General features: G+C 45.0%; 1 protein-coding gene and 1 pseudogene across 1 annotated transcript in view; both read left to right on the top strand.

The window, feature by feature from the left end:
• The first annotated feature begins 2,383 nt into the window (after positions 1 to 2,383).
• LOC148342322 (uncharacterized) lies at positions 2,384 to 4,185 on the top strand (annotated as a pseudogene).
• Positions 4,089 to 17,361, top strand: part of LOC148342321 (uncharacterized) — a 21,944-nt gene continuing 8,671 nt past the window's right edge. Inside the window, exons 1-2 of the mRNA XM_088288136.1 lie at positions 4,089 to 4,106; positions 13,240 to 14,241. Of these exons, the coding sequence (XP_088144262.1) occupies positions 4,089 to 4,106; positions 13,240 to 14,241 (1,020 nt within the window). The remainder of the gene's footprint in view (positions 4,107 to 13,239; positions 14,242 to 17,361) is intronic.

The following is a 17,361-nucleotide window of genomic DNA, read 5'->3' as shown; positions in this document are numbered from 1 at the left end:
ATCATAAGCAGTATCAGAATTGTTTTCAAAACATTTTTGGCGTTGTCGGCAGGATCTCGGGAAAACTGCGACTTGGACATGGCTTGTTGTTTGAGTAAGAGTAAAACTTTGGATGAACCCGAGGGGGGTTTTGTTGACTGCGTCTCGGGAGTGCCGGGGTGGGACAGTCGTGCTGACTGCGTCTCGGGAGTGCCGGGGTGGGACAGTCGTGCTGACTGCGTCTCGGGAGTGCCGGGGTGGGACAGTCGTGAGTTTAGAGGACCCGAAGGGGGGTTTGCTGACTGCGTCTCGGGAGTGCCGGGGTGGGACAGTCGTGAGTTTAGAGGACCCGAAGGGGGGTTTGCTGACTGCGTCTCGGGAGTGCCGGGGTGGGACAGTCGTGCTGACTGCGTCTCGGGAGTGCCGGGGTGGGACAGTCGTGAGTTTAGAGGACCCGAAGGGGGGTTTGTTGACTGCGTCTCGGGAGTGCCGGGGTGGGACAGTCATGAGTTTAGAGAAATTGGGAAATTGTTGACGCGGAATGGGGGACGCCCTGGTCCGTGGGTTAACATGCCAGTGGGGGCCAGCCCGACGTCAGTTAAGGATTTACTGACTCAGGTGGTGGTCTGTAAAAGAGCGCCTTTGGGGGGTGTGCGGAAGATGATGTGGATTTGTGCAGAAGCATGGCGGGAGAAGAATAAGGCGTTAGACGCTGCTCTCCTCGCTGGTGCGCGTAAAGATCAAGAAATTCTAATGCAGAACAATAAGATCGAAGAACTAGAGAAGGAAATATCTAGATTAAATTCTGTGTTGGAAAAAACAATTGTGCATATTTCCAAGAAAGCACGAGCTAACCAGCGGAAAACTGATCGCCGCGTTGAAACGCAACAAATACGGGCGTTTACGAGAGATCTTGCGGGCGAATGGGAGCCGGAGGGCTGGGAAGGAGATATATGGGGGGATGGTGACGTTGAAGTAACAGCCCCTGCCACCGGGCAGTCCCTCTATCCAAAATTATCACATTTGCAAATAAAACCGATAGCACGCAGGCGTGAAGAGCAAAATGTGGTATTGCCTATTGTGGATGTCGAGCGGGATGCTAATGGGGTTGTCGTAGTGGACGCTGAAGGAAACCCCATTGTGCGGAGACAGGAGTTTCCTGAACCCGCACCGCGAGTAACTGTAACTAAGGAAGATTATTCACAGGACGAAATCACACAAATTTCCACCAAATATAAACAGCGTGGTGGGGAGCCCACTGACTCATGGATCAGACGTCTGTACGAGGAAGGTGCAGATGCAATTGGGCTGGATCAGGGGGACAGACGCGCTATGTGGAGAGCGTTAATAGACGCGGGAGTCCCTCATTCTGAGATTGATGGACAATCAAACGAGTTTTTGATGGCCAGGTGCAGACAAAGAGGACTTAAAGTTAATTGTTTGCGCTTTGAAGAACGATCCGGTCGTTCTGAACTTGCAGAATTGGCAGGACTGCTTAAAGATATGATAAAACCAGCTGTGCCCTCTGCCCCTCCCGTGGAGGGGAACAGAGAGGAATGTTTGGAAAGCAGCAGTGAGGATGAAAGGTATGTTGCAGCCGTTCGAAGAAAAAAAAAAAGGCAAGAGGTCTCAAGTCTTTGATCTCTTAGGATAGGATGAAGGTCAAGCCTTTGTTGCCAGCCAGTCAAAATTGTCAGAACGATGGAGTGTCGGTGATATTCGACCCCATGTAAAGCTAGAAATTTATTGGAATAATTCGGTTCAATGTGTTTTGGCACTGGTTGACACAGGGGCGGAGGCCTCGTTGATTCAAGGAAATCCCAACAAAATGAAGGGCACCCTAGTCCCGGTACAAGGAATAGGGGGACAAATTATAAATGGAAAGGCAGTAACTTTGCCTTTGAAAATTGGACACATGCCAATTCGGAAATATGAAGTGGTGGTTACACCCATCGCAGAATGGATAATTGGAATGGACATACTGGCTGGAATGACCTTGCACCTGAAAGGGCAGTAAAATCGCCCAGTTGGTAATAAAACCGTGCAATATGACAACAGTTCAGGAAATTCCTAAACCAGTGATAAGATCTGGACGAGGCTCAGGGGGCTTTGGCTCAACCGTCAGGGCCGGAGCTAAGGTTTAGGTAAAACAAAACTCAGGGCCCCCCCGGGCTGCTGAGATAATTGCACAAGGAGACGACGCTACAGTGAGCGTCTTATTTGAATGAGAAGAAAAATGTGTTATTTACGTGAAAACTAATCTGTGCCTTTCAATTGTAGGAACTAACTGTGTTCATTACAGCCGGTGTGGATGACGTGGTGGGAGTTGTTTGTGGGACGGGCCGGCAACGGATCAAGACGACGTGGCCGCTATCGAAGTCCGGTACGGTGGTGATGTCGGCTGCTTGGTCATCCTCTTCCTTGTCCTTGGTGCCATGGTCCAACTCTCCTGGGAGCAAACGACCGGACGCCTTCTGTACCCCCGAATGCAGGGCCCGCTGTCATGGAATCTGACCGGCAGTGAGAGGGTCAAGGGGGTCAACGTGACCCAGGATGGAGTGACGTGTCCGGGGGGCGGGCTGTGTGCGGTGGCCAACCTCACCGCTGATGCAGTATTCTGGAGTCCTGGAAAAGAATCAACCCAATGGCTGTTTCGTAATGGAACTAGAATCTGGATCAAGTCCAGGGTGGAGCTGTGCGCAGTGAAACCAGGTACGATGGAAGGAGATGTCAAGAGCTTTTGGTTCAGAGCAGAGTGTGATCCGACCCGTCAAGGAAAGAACTGGACCAAATGACTCATCCCAGAGAAGGGGAGAGGCGTTAGTAAAGCGACCCCCCCCCCACACACACATTACAAACACCCAGCTGGTACCTATAATTGATACATGTACACCCTTGGCACAATCAGCAATAACTACGAAAATGTATTGGAAAGTTGTATTCCCTGTTTTTCCCACGTGTGTTCGAAAGAAGAGAGAGTGTTAACACGACACCTTATTGGGGGGAACCGGAACGTTATTGGGGGTATCTAACACCATTGATAATGAAGTGACACGCTATAAATTAGCTGGGACCGGACAGGGAACTCATGATGCCCTACTAAAAGTAGGAATGTGGCTTCCTAATTCAATAGTGGGACAAAACGAAAATGCTAAACTGTGGCAAAATGTATTTAAATGGGAATTAAATATGTGGAACGCCACTAGTGAAGTGTTAACCAATGTAACTAAACAGCTAAACTGGACCACATGTAGCATACAAAACCTACATGCGCAGACGCAAAAAGAGCGTTTCGTACGAGTAATGACTACAGGAAATTACCAGGAGTGGCGTAGTGTCTGGAATATATCCTCTGAGTTGTGGTGAACCCAAACACAAACCAGACCTTTAATACCGATCTTTGCGAAAACACTGATAAAGGACTAGCTTGTAAATTGCATCATGAATTTGTTAATTCTTGCTTAACCAACGTAAACTTCACCTTGTGCGATTGGTCGAGGGAACCTAGTAGGGACATTTTGTGGCAGGTGGGGCCGCATACCTCAGTGGGGAAACGGGACGTATTGGTTGACAAATTACACAGTTGCTAGCCGGTTTACGGCTGTACAATGGGAAGTGCTACGCACACCATGGCAAATCTCTTTGGAGCGTTTCAAATGCGCATTGGAACGATCCACTGAGGTAAAGAAATTGATAAAGTCACATGCGTCCAATGTTTCCCAACTGATGGTATCGACATTGCATGCTGCTAAAATCATTCAGCAACAGTCTGCTCATCATTGGTGGGACATATTTTCAGGCTTGTCACAAACTGCTAGGGCAACGTTGCTTCCACCAATGATTTTGGTTTTAATAGCTATCGCTTTGACTACGCTATGCAATATTGGAATTTGTGTTTATGTTCGACGAATTCGATGAGAAGTAGAAAAAGAAATATATCATTGCATGGAACCATGAGAATAAAAATTGAAACTGTCAATTCTTGGTATAACCGTTATGTGTGTGAACTAACTTTAAATTTAGAAGAAGAAGGGCATATCTTTGAATATGTCCGCCGGATTGGAAATGAATATACCAGGCGAGAAATCCATTGTACCACGCGCATAGACATGTTGACTCATGTGGTGGTAAATGTTTTACAGGATCATTGGTTTTGCTTTGCTCACTCATATAATGTACCATGGTTTCAGTGGATATTGGATAATTGGGAACAATACGTTAACGGGTTAATAAATGAGTGGAACCTGTTTACATCAATTGGTGGTAAAACACCAGGAGTGGAATGAAGTGAAATATGGTTTATTAATGTTGTTTTACCATATAAATGCTGCATAATAACCATTTTATACCTATATACACGCGTTAGTAGATGTCTGTGTTTATGTGTTATGAGAATTTGCACAGGCTACATCTATGTGTTATGAGAATTTGCACAAGTTGTATCTATGTGTTATGAGAACGGGAATAATTGGAAAGGATTCGTACAGGGCCTAAGCACCAGGAATGTCTGACTCATGTGAAAAGGTGCAGTCGATAACGAAAAGGGAGTGAGGATTGGCAGAGGCCAAAAGTTGTGCGAAGGGCCATGCGAACCATCAAAGCGCACTCGAACGGGAGGGGTTGGGATGAAATATTGGCTATAAGAATGTGACGAAGGCAAAACGAAAGTAGAGTCGGCTGAGGGTTTTACGCGCGGACGCCCAGCATCGTATTTTTTGCTCGCATTACTGAGGACGCCGGGGCTCTCCGTCCTTCCAGCACACGGTAATGAGATTTATGTCTTGCATGTAATCTATGAGCTGAAATACAATTGTTGCTTGCTTGCTTGCTTGTACACTTTATACTGTGGGTTAAATAAAATGTGCCGCTTGTTTAACGCAGTGAAGTGTTTGTTGTCCATGTAAGTCGCTGACGATCCGCGATCCTGAAGTTAATAATAAGTCATAGCAATTGATCATGAGTTGTGACTATTATATTATTTGATACTGTAATTGATTGTAAGCAGTGTCTACTCAAGGGCTCACGCTTGTCTGATTGGACATAACAGACAGCTTAACCCATTGTAGCCTGACGATTGGGTATCAGTCTCGCTACTAGTCACTCTTATTGATGCTGTAATTGATCATAAGCAGTATCAGAATTGTTTTCAAAACAGAGAGCCCAGACACCCTGCGGAGGAAACTCATTTCGGTCGCTTGGATCCGAGATCTTGTTCTTTCGGTCGCGACCCACAGCTCGTGACCATAGGTGAGGGTAGGAACGTAGATCGACCGGTAAATCGAGAGCTTCGCCTTTTGGCTCAGCTCCCTCTTCACTACGACAGACGGATACAGCGTCCGCATCACAGCGGAGGCTGCACCGATCCGCCTGTCGATCTCTCGCTCCATCCTCCCCTCACTCGTAAACAAGACCCCAAGATACTTAAACTCCTCCACTTGGGGCAGGATCTCCTCCCCGACCTGGAGAGGGCATTCCACCCTTTTCCGACTGAGAACCATGGTCTCAGATTTGGAGGCGCTGATCTTCATCTCAACCGCTTCACACTCAGCTGCGAACCGCTCCAATGAGAGTTGGAGATCACGGCTTGACGAAGCCAACAGTACCACATCATCTGCAAAAAGCAGAGATGAAATACTGAGGTCACCAAACCGGATCCTCTCTTCGCCTCGACTGCGCCTAGAAATTCTGTTCATAAAAGTTATGAACAGAATCTGTGACAAAGGGCTGCCTTGGCGGAGTCCAACCCTCACTGGAAACGAATCCGACTTACTGCCGGCAATGCGGACCAAACTCTGACATCGGTTGTACAGGGACCCAACTGCCCGTATCAAGGGGCTCTGTACCCCGTACTCCCGGAGCACGCTCCACAGAACTCCCCGTGGGACACGGTCGAACGCCTTCTCCAAGTCCACAAAACACATGTAGACTGGTTGGGAAAACTCCCATGCACCCTGTAGAGAGTGTAGAGCTGGTCCACTGTTCCACGGCCAGGATGAAAACCGCACTGCTCCTCTTGGATCTGAGCTTCAACCTCCCGACGGACCCTCCTCTCCAGTACCCCTGAGTAGACCTTACCAGGGAGGCTGAGGAGTGTGATTCCTCTATAATTGGAACACACCCTCCGGTCCCCCTTCTTAAAAAGGGGGACCACCACCCCGGTCTGCCAATCCAGAGGCACTGTCCCCGATGTCCACGCAATGTTGTAGAGGTGTGTCAACCATGACAGCCCCACAACATCCGGAGCCCTAAGGAACTCCGGGCGGATCTCATCCACCCCCGGGGCCTTTCCACCGAGGAGCTTGTTAACCACCTCGGTTACTTCAGCCCCTGAGATAGATGAGTCCACCACGGAGTCCTCAGGCTCTGCTTCCTCAATGGAAGGCGTGTCGATACAATTGAGGAGGTCTTCGAAGTATTCTCCCCACCGACTCACAACGTCCCGAGTCGAGGTCAGCAGCACCCCATCTCCACTATAAATAGTGTTGATGGTGCACTGCTTCCCTCTCCTGAGATGACGGATGGTGGACCAGAATTTCTTCGAAGCCGTCTGGAAGTCGTTTTCCATGGCCTCACCGAACTCCTCCCACGCCCGAGTTATTGCTTCGGCAACCACCGAAGCTGTATTCCGCTTGGCCAGTCGGTACCTGTCAGCTGCCTCCGGAGTCCACAGGCCAGAAAGGCCCGATAGGACTCTTTCTTCAGCCTGACAGCATCCCTTACCGCCGGTGTCCACCAGCGCGTTCGGGGTTGCCGCCATGACAGGCACGACCACCTTACGTCCACAGCTTCGATCGGCTGCCTCAACAATGGAGGCACGAAACATGGTCCACTCAGACTCAATGTCCCCCGCCTCCCCCAGTACGTGGGCAAAGTTCTGCCGGAGGTGGGAGTTGAAACTCTTTCTGACAGGGGATTCTGCCAAGCCTTCCCAGCAGACCCTCACAATACCCTTGGGTCTGCCGGGTCGGACCGGCATCGTCCCCCAACCTCGGAGCCAACTCACCACCAGGTGGTGATCAGTTGACAGCTCCGCCCCTCTCTTCACCCGAGTGTCCAAAACATGCGGCCGCAAATCCGATGACACGACTACAAAGTCGATCATCGAACTGCGGCCTAGGGTGTCCTGGTGCCAAGTGCACATATGGACACCCTTATGCTTGAACATGGTGTTCGTTATCGACAATCCATGACGAGCACAGAAGTCTAGTAACAGAACACCACTTGGGTTCAGATTGGGGGGGGGCATTCCTCCCAATCACGCCCTTCCAGGTCTCACTGTCGTTACCCACGTGAGCATTGAAGTCCCCCAGCAGAACCAGGGAGTCTCCAGGGGCAACGCTCTCCAGCACACCCTCCAAAGACTCCAAAAAGGGTGGGTACTCTGAACTGCTGTTTGGTGCATAAGCACAAACAACAGTTAGCACCCGTCCTCCCACCTTGAGGCGGAGGGTGGCTACCCTCTCGTCTACCGGGGTGAACCCCAGTGTACAGGCGCCAAGCCGGGGGGCAATAAGTATGCCCACACCTACTCGGCGTCTCTCATCTTGGGCAACTCCAGAGTGGAAAAGTGTCCAACCCCTCTCAAGACGACTGGTACCAGAGCCTAAGCTGTGTGTGGAGGTGAGCCCGACTATATCTAGTCGGAATTTCCCTGCCACACACACCAGCTCAGGCTCCTTCCCCGCCAGAGAAGTGACATTCCATGTCCCAAGTGTGAGGACCGCTTCCCAGCCCTGGTGGATTCTCAAATTGCGGACAAGAGAAAATGTTATGCAAACAGGGTTTATTGTGACCGGCAAATGACAATGGACAGTCGATAGGCAATGTAGGTTGCTATCTTTAATAATTGGGTATCTATTATTACTGTCGTCAGGCGACGAGAACGGAAAGCGCTGGTGGAACAATCTCACACCAGGAAAACCAAAACGAGGAACAGAAAAAGCTTGCAACGCAAGAAAACCGAAAACGAGAATCTCCTTCCACAAAAGGGTAAGGTTAAATCCAAACATCGAAGCGATAACAAAAAGCGAGCCGAAACGTAGCTGTAAGACGAAGGGAATCAACAATCAACAAGTACTATACACGAGAGAACTTGGGCAAAGACGATAGCAAGGGCACATAGACGAGAGCAAGTTTGGTCAATCATCCGACGCGCATGTGTGCGCGTCGAAGGCTTAAGTAGTCCTCAATCAGAGTCCTGATCGGTTGCAGCTGTGTCGCTCGTGAGCGCGTCCCGCTCGCGGCCGCGTACCCGGGTAGTGCGCCGTCGACCACGCCCACTCTGCTGCAACGATGAGACACGGATCGTGACACTCGGTCGCCTGTTGGCCGACTAGGCGTCCTTGGCTGGTCAAGGCATGAATGATTTTCTCTGTGTCCGCAGAATCCATGGTCGGATTATTCTGTGAGGACCGCTTCCCAGCCAGGGCTGGAAAGCGGCGAGGGTGGATTCTCAAATTGCGGACAAGAGAAAATGTTATGCAAACAGGGTTTATTGTGACCGGCAAATGACAATGGACAGTCGATAGGCAATATAGGTTGCTATCTTCAATAATTGGGTATCTATTATTACTGTCGTCGGGCGACGAGAACGGAAAGCGCTGGTGGAACAATCTCACACCAGGAAAACCAAAACGAGGAACAGAAAAAGCTTGCAACGCAAGAAACCGAAAATGAGAATGTCCTTCCACAAAAGGGTAAGGTTAAATCCAAACATCGAAGTGATAACAAAAAGCGAGCCGAAACGTAGCTGTAACATGAAGGGAATCAACAATCAACAAGTACTATACACGAGAGAACTTGGGCAAAGACTAGAGCAAGGGCACATAGACGAGAGCAAGTTTGGTCAATAAGGCTTAAGTAGTCCTCAATCAGAGTCCTGATCGGTTGCAGCTGTGTCGCTCGTGAGCGCGTCCCGCTCGCGGTCGCGTCCTTGGGTAGTGCGCCGTCGACCACGCCCACTCTGCTGCAACGATGAGACACGGATCGTGACACCAAGAGCTAGTTTCTGTAGCTGGGGATCAGAGCGCCAAGGTCCCTCCCTCTTGCCGCTTCCCGACTTGCATTGCACCGAACCCCTTTGAATCCTCCCACAGGTGGTGAGCCCATGTGAGGGGGGGACCCACGTTGCCTCTTCGGGCTTATTCAAGTGACTGCTACAAGCTTCACAAACAAGTTGAAAAAGGTGATTGAGTGCAATTAATTATGGTAGTGTTGCGATTATTTAGTTAAGAAATTTAATCGCGGGACGGCACTAGTTAATTTGTTGCTTTTTGATGTCTAATATAAGTTTAAGTGGGATTGACCCCACTAGGGGGTGGGGTCGACAGGGAGGGGGCGTTGCGTTTTCATTTTCATGGTAAGTTATTTTTTCGGCCTCATTTATTGAAGGATTCTATTACGATTACTGGCATTAGTTTAAACAAATGCGGGACAGAATGTCGATAATTAAAGTTAGCAGGTGCATATTTACTGAATATTTATCCAATGAAACTAGAAGCACGGGTTACAAGAATGACTGGGATTGTAGGCCTGATGTTTACTGATTTTTTATATTATTCTCATATGTTAAATTTAGAGTACTTAGTTGAAATGTGTGAACTTTAGTGAAATTCTCAATCGTGAGAATAGATTTGCGCACATGGCATTTCCATGAGCTGCCCTCACATTCACAGCACTTCATGGACAAATACGATGAATCACATTCTCTACATTGGCTGTAGAGGATGCAAACATACCCAATTGGGCACTGGAGGACTCACACAGACGCTATCAAAAGAAAAACACATTCTGAAAGACATAATAACTGGAGATCGGAGCACATGCACATACGCATACACACACACAGACATATACATACACCTGCACATACACGTGCACATACACGTATACCTGCATATACATGCACACCGACAAGATTACAGAGGAATGCCAGCCGGGAGAGAGACGGAGAGACTGCCTGCCGGAGAAGGCCAGCCTTGGCGTGCCAGTCTTGGGGACCAGACGGGAATCAATTTATCCAGACGATGATTAACCTGGGGAGGACCTTCCCTTGGACGTGGACCCGTGCCGTGGGAGGGAGCGAGGACGACCAATTCAACCTACATTACTCTTGACATAAAAAACTCCTATAAAAACTGAAGCTGGGCTGAAAGATGGTGCGCATTTTTTGACTGTGCTCGCCCGAGTGCAGTTTTCTCGTGAGATTAAGAAAAAGCCGCCCAGATATCTGTCTTTGTACTATTTCCTGAACTCCAGAAATGGAAGAAACTAAATATCGGAACTCTAATCGGTTGTTGAGTCTTTATTTTACCCTTTTCTTCTTGAGTACAAAAAAAACGAACACGCATTGGAGGAAGTTTGGCTTTTAAAGGATGATTTACTAACTAGTTCTCATTTCCACGGTGACTCAACTCCAACAATAACATGAATCTTTTTCTTCTTGGTAGGGGTGGGTGTGAAATAATTGAGAGCCACTGTTAGTATATGCAGACATTATATTCATGCAGCCCGAGTGAACCACAGCATTGTTGCAAGTTCGGTCGGAGAAACGTAAACGTCCCACTGCTGGAGCAGCAAAGGCTTCTCGGGGCATAGGCGGAAGTGACGTAGGAGCTGACTCGCCAATGTGGCGTAAATTTAGTCAGTTTGTTAAAAAAAAATCACAATCGAATTATAATATTATTTAAAACATATATTAAAATAGAAGAGCCTGGGGTAAAAACAAACAAAGAAGCAAAGAAATAAATTTGAAAAATACGTGTTTAAATCATGACGTCATAAGCAAGCGCGCAGCTTCCGAAGGACCTCGACCACATCCACCGACCCGTCCACACCGGAACAAAAACACCCACCGCTAAATTCTTCTGATTTAGTGTGGAGCTGACTGTAATTTTCTCACAGGATGTCCGTTGATATTCTAAAGGACTACGACATAATTCATTAAGTCTTTGTGTGCCGATAACCTCATTTTCGCGCGTTGATGCTTTTCGGCGTAGTTAGCTTAGCTTGTTAGCTAGCGAGCCGCTAACGAAAAGAGGCACATGACTCATCGCCAAGCAGAGATCAAGTGTGGATTTTTTGGAATTATCATTTGAAAATGTGTGCAAGAACGACACCCAAGTACAAAGAGGAATTTTGTGGAATAAAAGAAGAGAACGAGCAACATCTTCAACTGCTGGACGAAGGTTGCAACCAGCCTCGTGTTGTGCTACACAAAGCAGGTTTGTACACGTCTTACTCTCATTTGCTTTGTAAAGAACGACTTTCTATCGTTAAAAATGTGCATCACAACATTAAGTTGTTTGGGGAAATGCGTCCAAGGTTATTGCCGCTTTATTTTTAAATATTGCCTTTTACTTGCAGGTCTGCTGAACATTTATTTTTGCCAAATGAAATCAGTGCAGAAAATAAATGCCAAAGAATAACCAATAGTGGGGGGTGAACTCCATGTTTTCCCAGTATAAAATTTGAACTCGTTTAACATTTTACATTTTCTGTTTTTTATATCTTGTTCAAGCAATTCCTTACGGAAGGAATTCTGCTTGAATCTAAAATATGTGCACACTGCGGCAAAAACATTAATGGCGGTTGATCAATTTTAGTGGATAAAACACAAAATATTAATTTATTTTAAAAAAATCAAGTACGTATTGATTTTATTTATTTATTTATTAACTTTGTACTGGATTCGTCGGGTGAGAGTCAATGAACCTCCGGTGGCTCTGCACTGTTTTGTGCACATGTGCATAGTTTCACCTCATCCAAACATTTAAAATACATTGAATGCATCCATCCAAGGTTGCACGGATCTCATCAGTGAAAAAGCGCATGTTGCAAGGAATGCATCTGCATCTTTGGCTTACAATGGGCTTAAAAAGGGAGTACGTCACAAACCCCTTTTCCACCAACAAGTCCAGGAACATTTTGTTCCTGGTAATAAAGTTCCTGTGGCCCAGGTGGTTTGCATCTCCCCCACAAATCATAGTTCCTGGTAATTTTTGCAAATGACGATGATGATGTATCAGTGGGAGGTCTTGTGTTACTTTGTTACTCATTATTGACACCCTATGGCTGTTCAGCATCATTGCAGTTACAAAATAATTCAGTGAACTCTAATAATATTATGGTGTATCTTAGTCTAATTTTAATTCATATTGGATAACTTTTAAATATACATTATTCAAATATGTCAACATGAAAGTCAGAGTGAAAGTGTTGTTGCTTAATTTATGTGTAGGGATTTTGATTCTTCACACGTAATTTTGTTTAAAAATTTATTTAGAAACAGAAATTTTACAAAAAAAAAAATTAAAAAGGGGAATGTTGGAACGTACTAGCAGGCTAAATGTCATTTTGGGGAAAAAAAAACAAAACAAACATAAATCATGCAATAAATCGCGACTCTGATTCCAGGGCCCCTTTAATTCTTTTAGGTATACAGATTAGAATGGAAGCAAAAAGTACCCACGATGAAACCATCTCTAAATGCAAAATGAAAAATTTGTAAACATATTTCACTTGAAGGATTTCTATTCTATTAATGACATAATGTTGCGATGGCCCCCAGTGGTCTCCATCAATATGTTAGGGTCCCACAACAGGTGTTCCATCAGACGCACACAATAGCCTGTGTGTGCTAACTTCATCTCGCTTCCAGAAACGTCTGTGACTTTGTCCAGAATGAAATCGGGCATCAGCCGCAACGTGCTTCCTTTTTAGATGCTCGTTTATCACTGTTGTGCTGCTAAAGGGAGGTTTACATCGTAGGACGTAATTTTGTGAAATGCCCCCATGGTCCGGTCCAAATCGGGGTCGCACGCATTGATTCGTGTTCGGCAGGCACAAGTCAAGGTAGCACGGTAGAAACAATATAAGACAAAGTCGCCGCCTGAGGTTTGACTTGGCCAAACCAAATTTGTCTTTTTGTGTCCTGCAGACGTAAGTGAAAACGATCTCTGTTCTGTGAAAGAGGAGCCAGACTGGACTCACATCAAAAAGGAGGAGGAGGAGGAGGAGATCAACAAGTCACCAGTGAACGTTGTCCATATAAAGACTAACGATGAAAACAAGGATCAGAGTGAGGACAAGAGAGGGGCGGAGCCTACAAGCAGCAGCTCAAGTAATCACGTGACAACAGAAGGTGATGAAGACCACTGGGGGCCAGCACATAATGAGGACACATTATCAGACGCTCATGACGATGATAATGGGCACGCTAAAGGTGAAAGGGCATGTCACACTGACTCTTTAACTTCAAAGCTGTCTTTAAAACTGGGCACAAGAACACACAGTGGAGAAAAAACATTTTCTTGCTCGGTTTGTGGCAAAAGCTTCTCTCAAAAGGTACATTTAACAATCCACACAAGAACACACAGTGGAGAAACATCTTTTTCCTGCTCAGTTTGTGGAAAATGCTTCTCTCGAAAGGCAAATTTAACACAACATACAAGAACACACAGTGGAGAAAAACCTTTTTCATGCTCAGTTTGTGGCAAGAGTTTCTCTCAAAAGACAAATTTAACAACCCACACAAGAACACACAGTGGAGAAAAACCCTTTTCTTGCTCTGTTTGTGGAAAATGCTTCTTTCAAAATGCAGGTTTAACATATCACACAAGGAAGCACAGTGGAGAAAAACCTTTTTCATGCTCAGTTTGTGGCAAGAGTTTCTCTGACAAGTCTAATTTAACAAGCCACACAAGAACACACAGTGGTGAAAAACCTTTTTCTTGCTCGGTTTGTGGCAAAAGCTTCCTGCGTAAGTCGCATTTAACAATCCACACAAGAACACACACTGGAGAAAAACCTTTTTCTTGCTCAGTTTGTGGCAAAAGCTTCTCAAAAAAGACAAATTTAACAGAACACACAAGAACACACAGTGGTGAAAAACCTTTTTCCTGCTCAGTTTGTGGAAAATGCTTCTCGAAAAAGACAAATTTAACAGAACACACAAGAACACACAGTGGTGAAAAACCTTTTTCCTGCTCAGTTTGTGGCAAAAGCTTTAATGTAAAGTCAATTTTAACAGATCACATAAGAACACACACTGGAGAAAAACCTTTTTCCTGCTCAGTTTGTGCCAAGTGTTTCTCTCAAAAGTCGCGTTTACGAAACCACACAAGAACACACAGTGGTGAAAAACGTTTTTCCTGCTCAGTTTGTGGAAAAAGCGTCTCTCAAAAGGCACATTTAACAGAACACACAAGAACACACAGTGGAGAAAAACCTTTTTCCTGCTCAGTTTGTGGCAAAAGCTTTAATGTAAAGTCAATTTTAACAGATCACACAAGAACACACACTCGAGAAAAACCTTTTTCCTGCTCAGTTTGTGCCAAGAGTTTCTCTCAAAAGTCGCATTTACGAAACCACACAAGAACACACAGTGGAGACAAGCCATTCAGTTGCAGCGTTTGTTCTAAAAAATTCTTCACTAAACAGGGAGCTGAGAGACACGTTTGTGCTGGCGAGAATTGCAGCGATCCTTGAAGATTAAAAAAATTAAAAAAAATGAAAGAACCGACTCTTTGTGGTAAGATGTAAAGTTTGATTTTCAATAAAATATGATGAAATTGAATTTTGCAAAGCTCTTTTATTGACACAAGGCCAATGTGATCAGTGCATTGTGTCTGAGTGATGATGATTTGTTTTGGTGTTTACATCAAACATGTAAATAAAATTTATTGCCTTTGCCTGGAATAACATTTTTTAACATTATGCTTTTCAGTTGTCTTTTTAATCATACCTAATGGAAAAAGTGTGAGAAGAAACGGTGCTTATGAAATCGTTGCCTTCCACAATCATCAATAAAATCACTTGTTCCTCTTGCTCAACTGGCCTTCATTACGCTGTGTGAAAAGGTGAAAAACTGAACTAGAAGTTGAACTCGAAAAAGAACAAGAAAGAGAAGCGCAAGCAGTCTCAGTTTCTCTTTCTAGGTTGAGCTCTATCAAGTGTTTGGGGTTTGTTGCTAAGCAGAATCTCACTAAGGAAAAACTATAATTTTGTCAAATATACTAAATACTTTTTTCATGCTATATTATATTTTTTATACTTTGGATTGCTAATATAATGAAATCGGGAAATATTGAAATGTAAAATTAGCAACGACATACAGACTTAATGCAATTAATAAGAAATATAGAAACATTTTATAAATATTGAACACATTGAGAAGAGTTAATTTTGAAATAAATATTGAAATATAAAAAATACTTAAGTATTAAATTAATTCAATAACCCGACCCCGGATGAGCGGCAGAAAATGCCTGGATGGATGGAATAATTTAAATTGCATGTGACCAGTCTTGGTTCTGAAGTTCCGATGTAACCAGATACTGCCCTGAGAGAAAATAGGCCTGAGCATTGTTTATGGTGGGGGCAATTCTCTCGCCAGGTCAGTGACCTTTCCAGGGTATGAGAGTAATTTAAGGTGGTCACGAGTAGACTGGTCGTATCAACGGGGAGACGCATCTGCTCTCCCTCTGGGGGACTTTTGGACGGAAATCCCAAAGACGAGCGGGATGGGAATGCATATGCAACAAGGGAAAATTAGATATTCATGTCCTATTTGGACATTCCCTATAAGAAGGGAATGTCTGAGAGGGGGCTCGCACGTTTTTGGGGAGACTTCTTTTGACATCAGCATGTGACGAGAATAAAATCTTTCTTCTTTCTTTTGTTCTTTTTCATCACCAATCCAGCCTTGCTCGGCTGCCTCTCCGGAAGGCAGCAAGGACGCACACTTCAAAGACAAAATATACTACATATTGAAAGAAAAATAATACTCAAATATTGAAATAAGTATAGAATTGAATGAATAAACAACAAAGAAATAAATACCTCCTGGAAAATATCATTATTTTTAACATTTGTCAACATTTTTCTTTCTTGCACATTCTTAAACAATCGTATTTTTATTTTACTTTTTAAGTTACTTCAGTGCATTTCACACCTGTGCCTTCAAAGAAATCCTACTTCGTCCTACTTGAATGAATCCCCATTAAAATACCATCATTTATGACACCACGGCTGGATAAATAATTTGGAGAAACACACTTACGCACCACTGAGTGAGTGTTGGACGATATAGCTTCTCTTGAAATGTCCGACTTGAAAATGTCCTTGCAAGTGTATCTGCAATTAAATTCACAGGACCTTTTCAAACTTGTCTTTATCTTCGGGTTCATCATAAACAAAGGTGTTGAATACAGTTAACCCCCGCTACTTCGCGGTTCACCTTTCGCGGGTTCAGTGCTTCGCGGGTCTAAAAATAATTCGGGGGCATTGTAGTTTCGTCGAGCGGCACGATGGGGCGCTGGAGCGGTTAGACGGCCGGCGTGCGCCGAAGAAGAGCGTGGGCGAAGAGGAGAGTGGACGAAGAAGAGCACCTTCCCCGGGCACGGGCGGTGTCAAGCGGCCCCTAAGTTTAAACCGAATGGAAGCTCCGCAGGAGGAGGGCGGGCGTGTGTCACAGTTATGCCAAATAGGAGCACCTAACGCCCGGGCAACGGCGGAGAGCGAGGCTGTCAGTTATGAATGAATAAATGAATAAATGAATAAATAAATAAATGAAGAATGCCACCTTTCATTTCACTGTCATGATCCGTGCCTGTCATGCCGCGTGTGGTTTTGTTTTTTCAGCTGTGTGGGCGTTCCTCCAGCGATAGTCTCGCGCCATGCCATCAGCTGCTGCGAGACGCGCTGATTACACTGACTATATTGTGATTATAATAAATATTGTAACGTTGTATAATAAATCAGGCCAATTTGTCCATCAGCGAACGCTTTTATTATTAAGCCAAAAACGGCTGCTGTTGGCCGCAACCACGCCGATCAGAGAGAGAGCAACACAACGACAACAACATAACGTTCACTCCCCTGCTGCCTTCACAGCCTCCACAGAAAAGAGGAAAACACAGAACCCTTGAACTATTTACAAAGTCGCTACACTATCTTTGTATCACCACCTTTTTTCCCGTGTCTGCGTTTGGAGAGTCCTGTTCAATCCTCCAGTTCTGCTGGAGGATCATAACATTCACAGGGCACACCGGACGGCGTACCAGCAGGTAAAAGTCGAAGTAATTAAATAAATACAAAAAGAAGTAATTGAATAAATACAAAAATAATGGCTGGGGAATAAAAAAATAATAAGTTTTAATAATATTTTTTTGTTACCCATATATATATATATATATATATATATATATATATATATATATATATTTTTTTTTTTTGTAAGCATTTTTGAAGGTGCGCCGCTACTTCGCGGATTTTCAGTTTTCACGGGTGGTCTTGGTCCCCATTAACCGCGATAACCGGGGGTTTACTATATATATATATATATATATATATATATATATATATATATATATAATATATATA

The sequence above is a fragment of the Idiotropiscis lumnitzeri genome, chromosome 2, assembly GCF_059441095.1.
Source record: "Idiotropiscis lumnitzeri isolate Australia: NSW breed Sydney's pygmy pipehorse chromosome 2, RoL_Ilum_1.0, whole genome shotgun sequence".
Lineage (NCBI taxonomy): Eukaryota > Metazoa > Chordata > Actinopteri > Syngnathiformes > Syngnathidae > Idiotropiscis > Idiotropiscis lumnitzeri.
The sequence above is the reverse complement of the archived record's forward strand: the minus strand, read 5'-3'. Positions and strand labels throughout refer to the sequence as shown.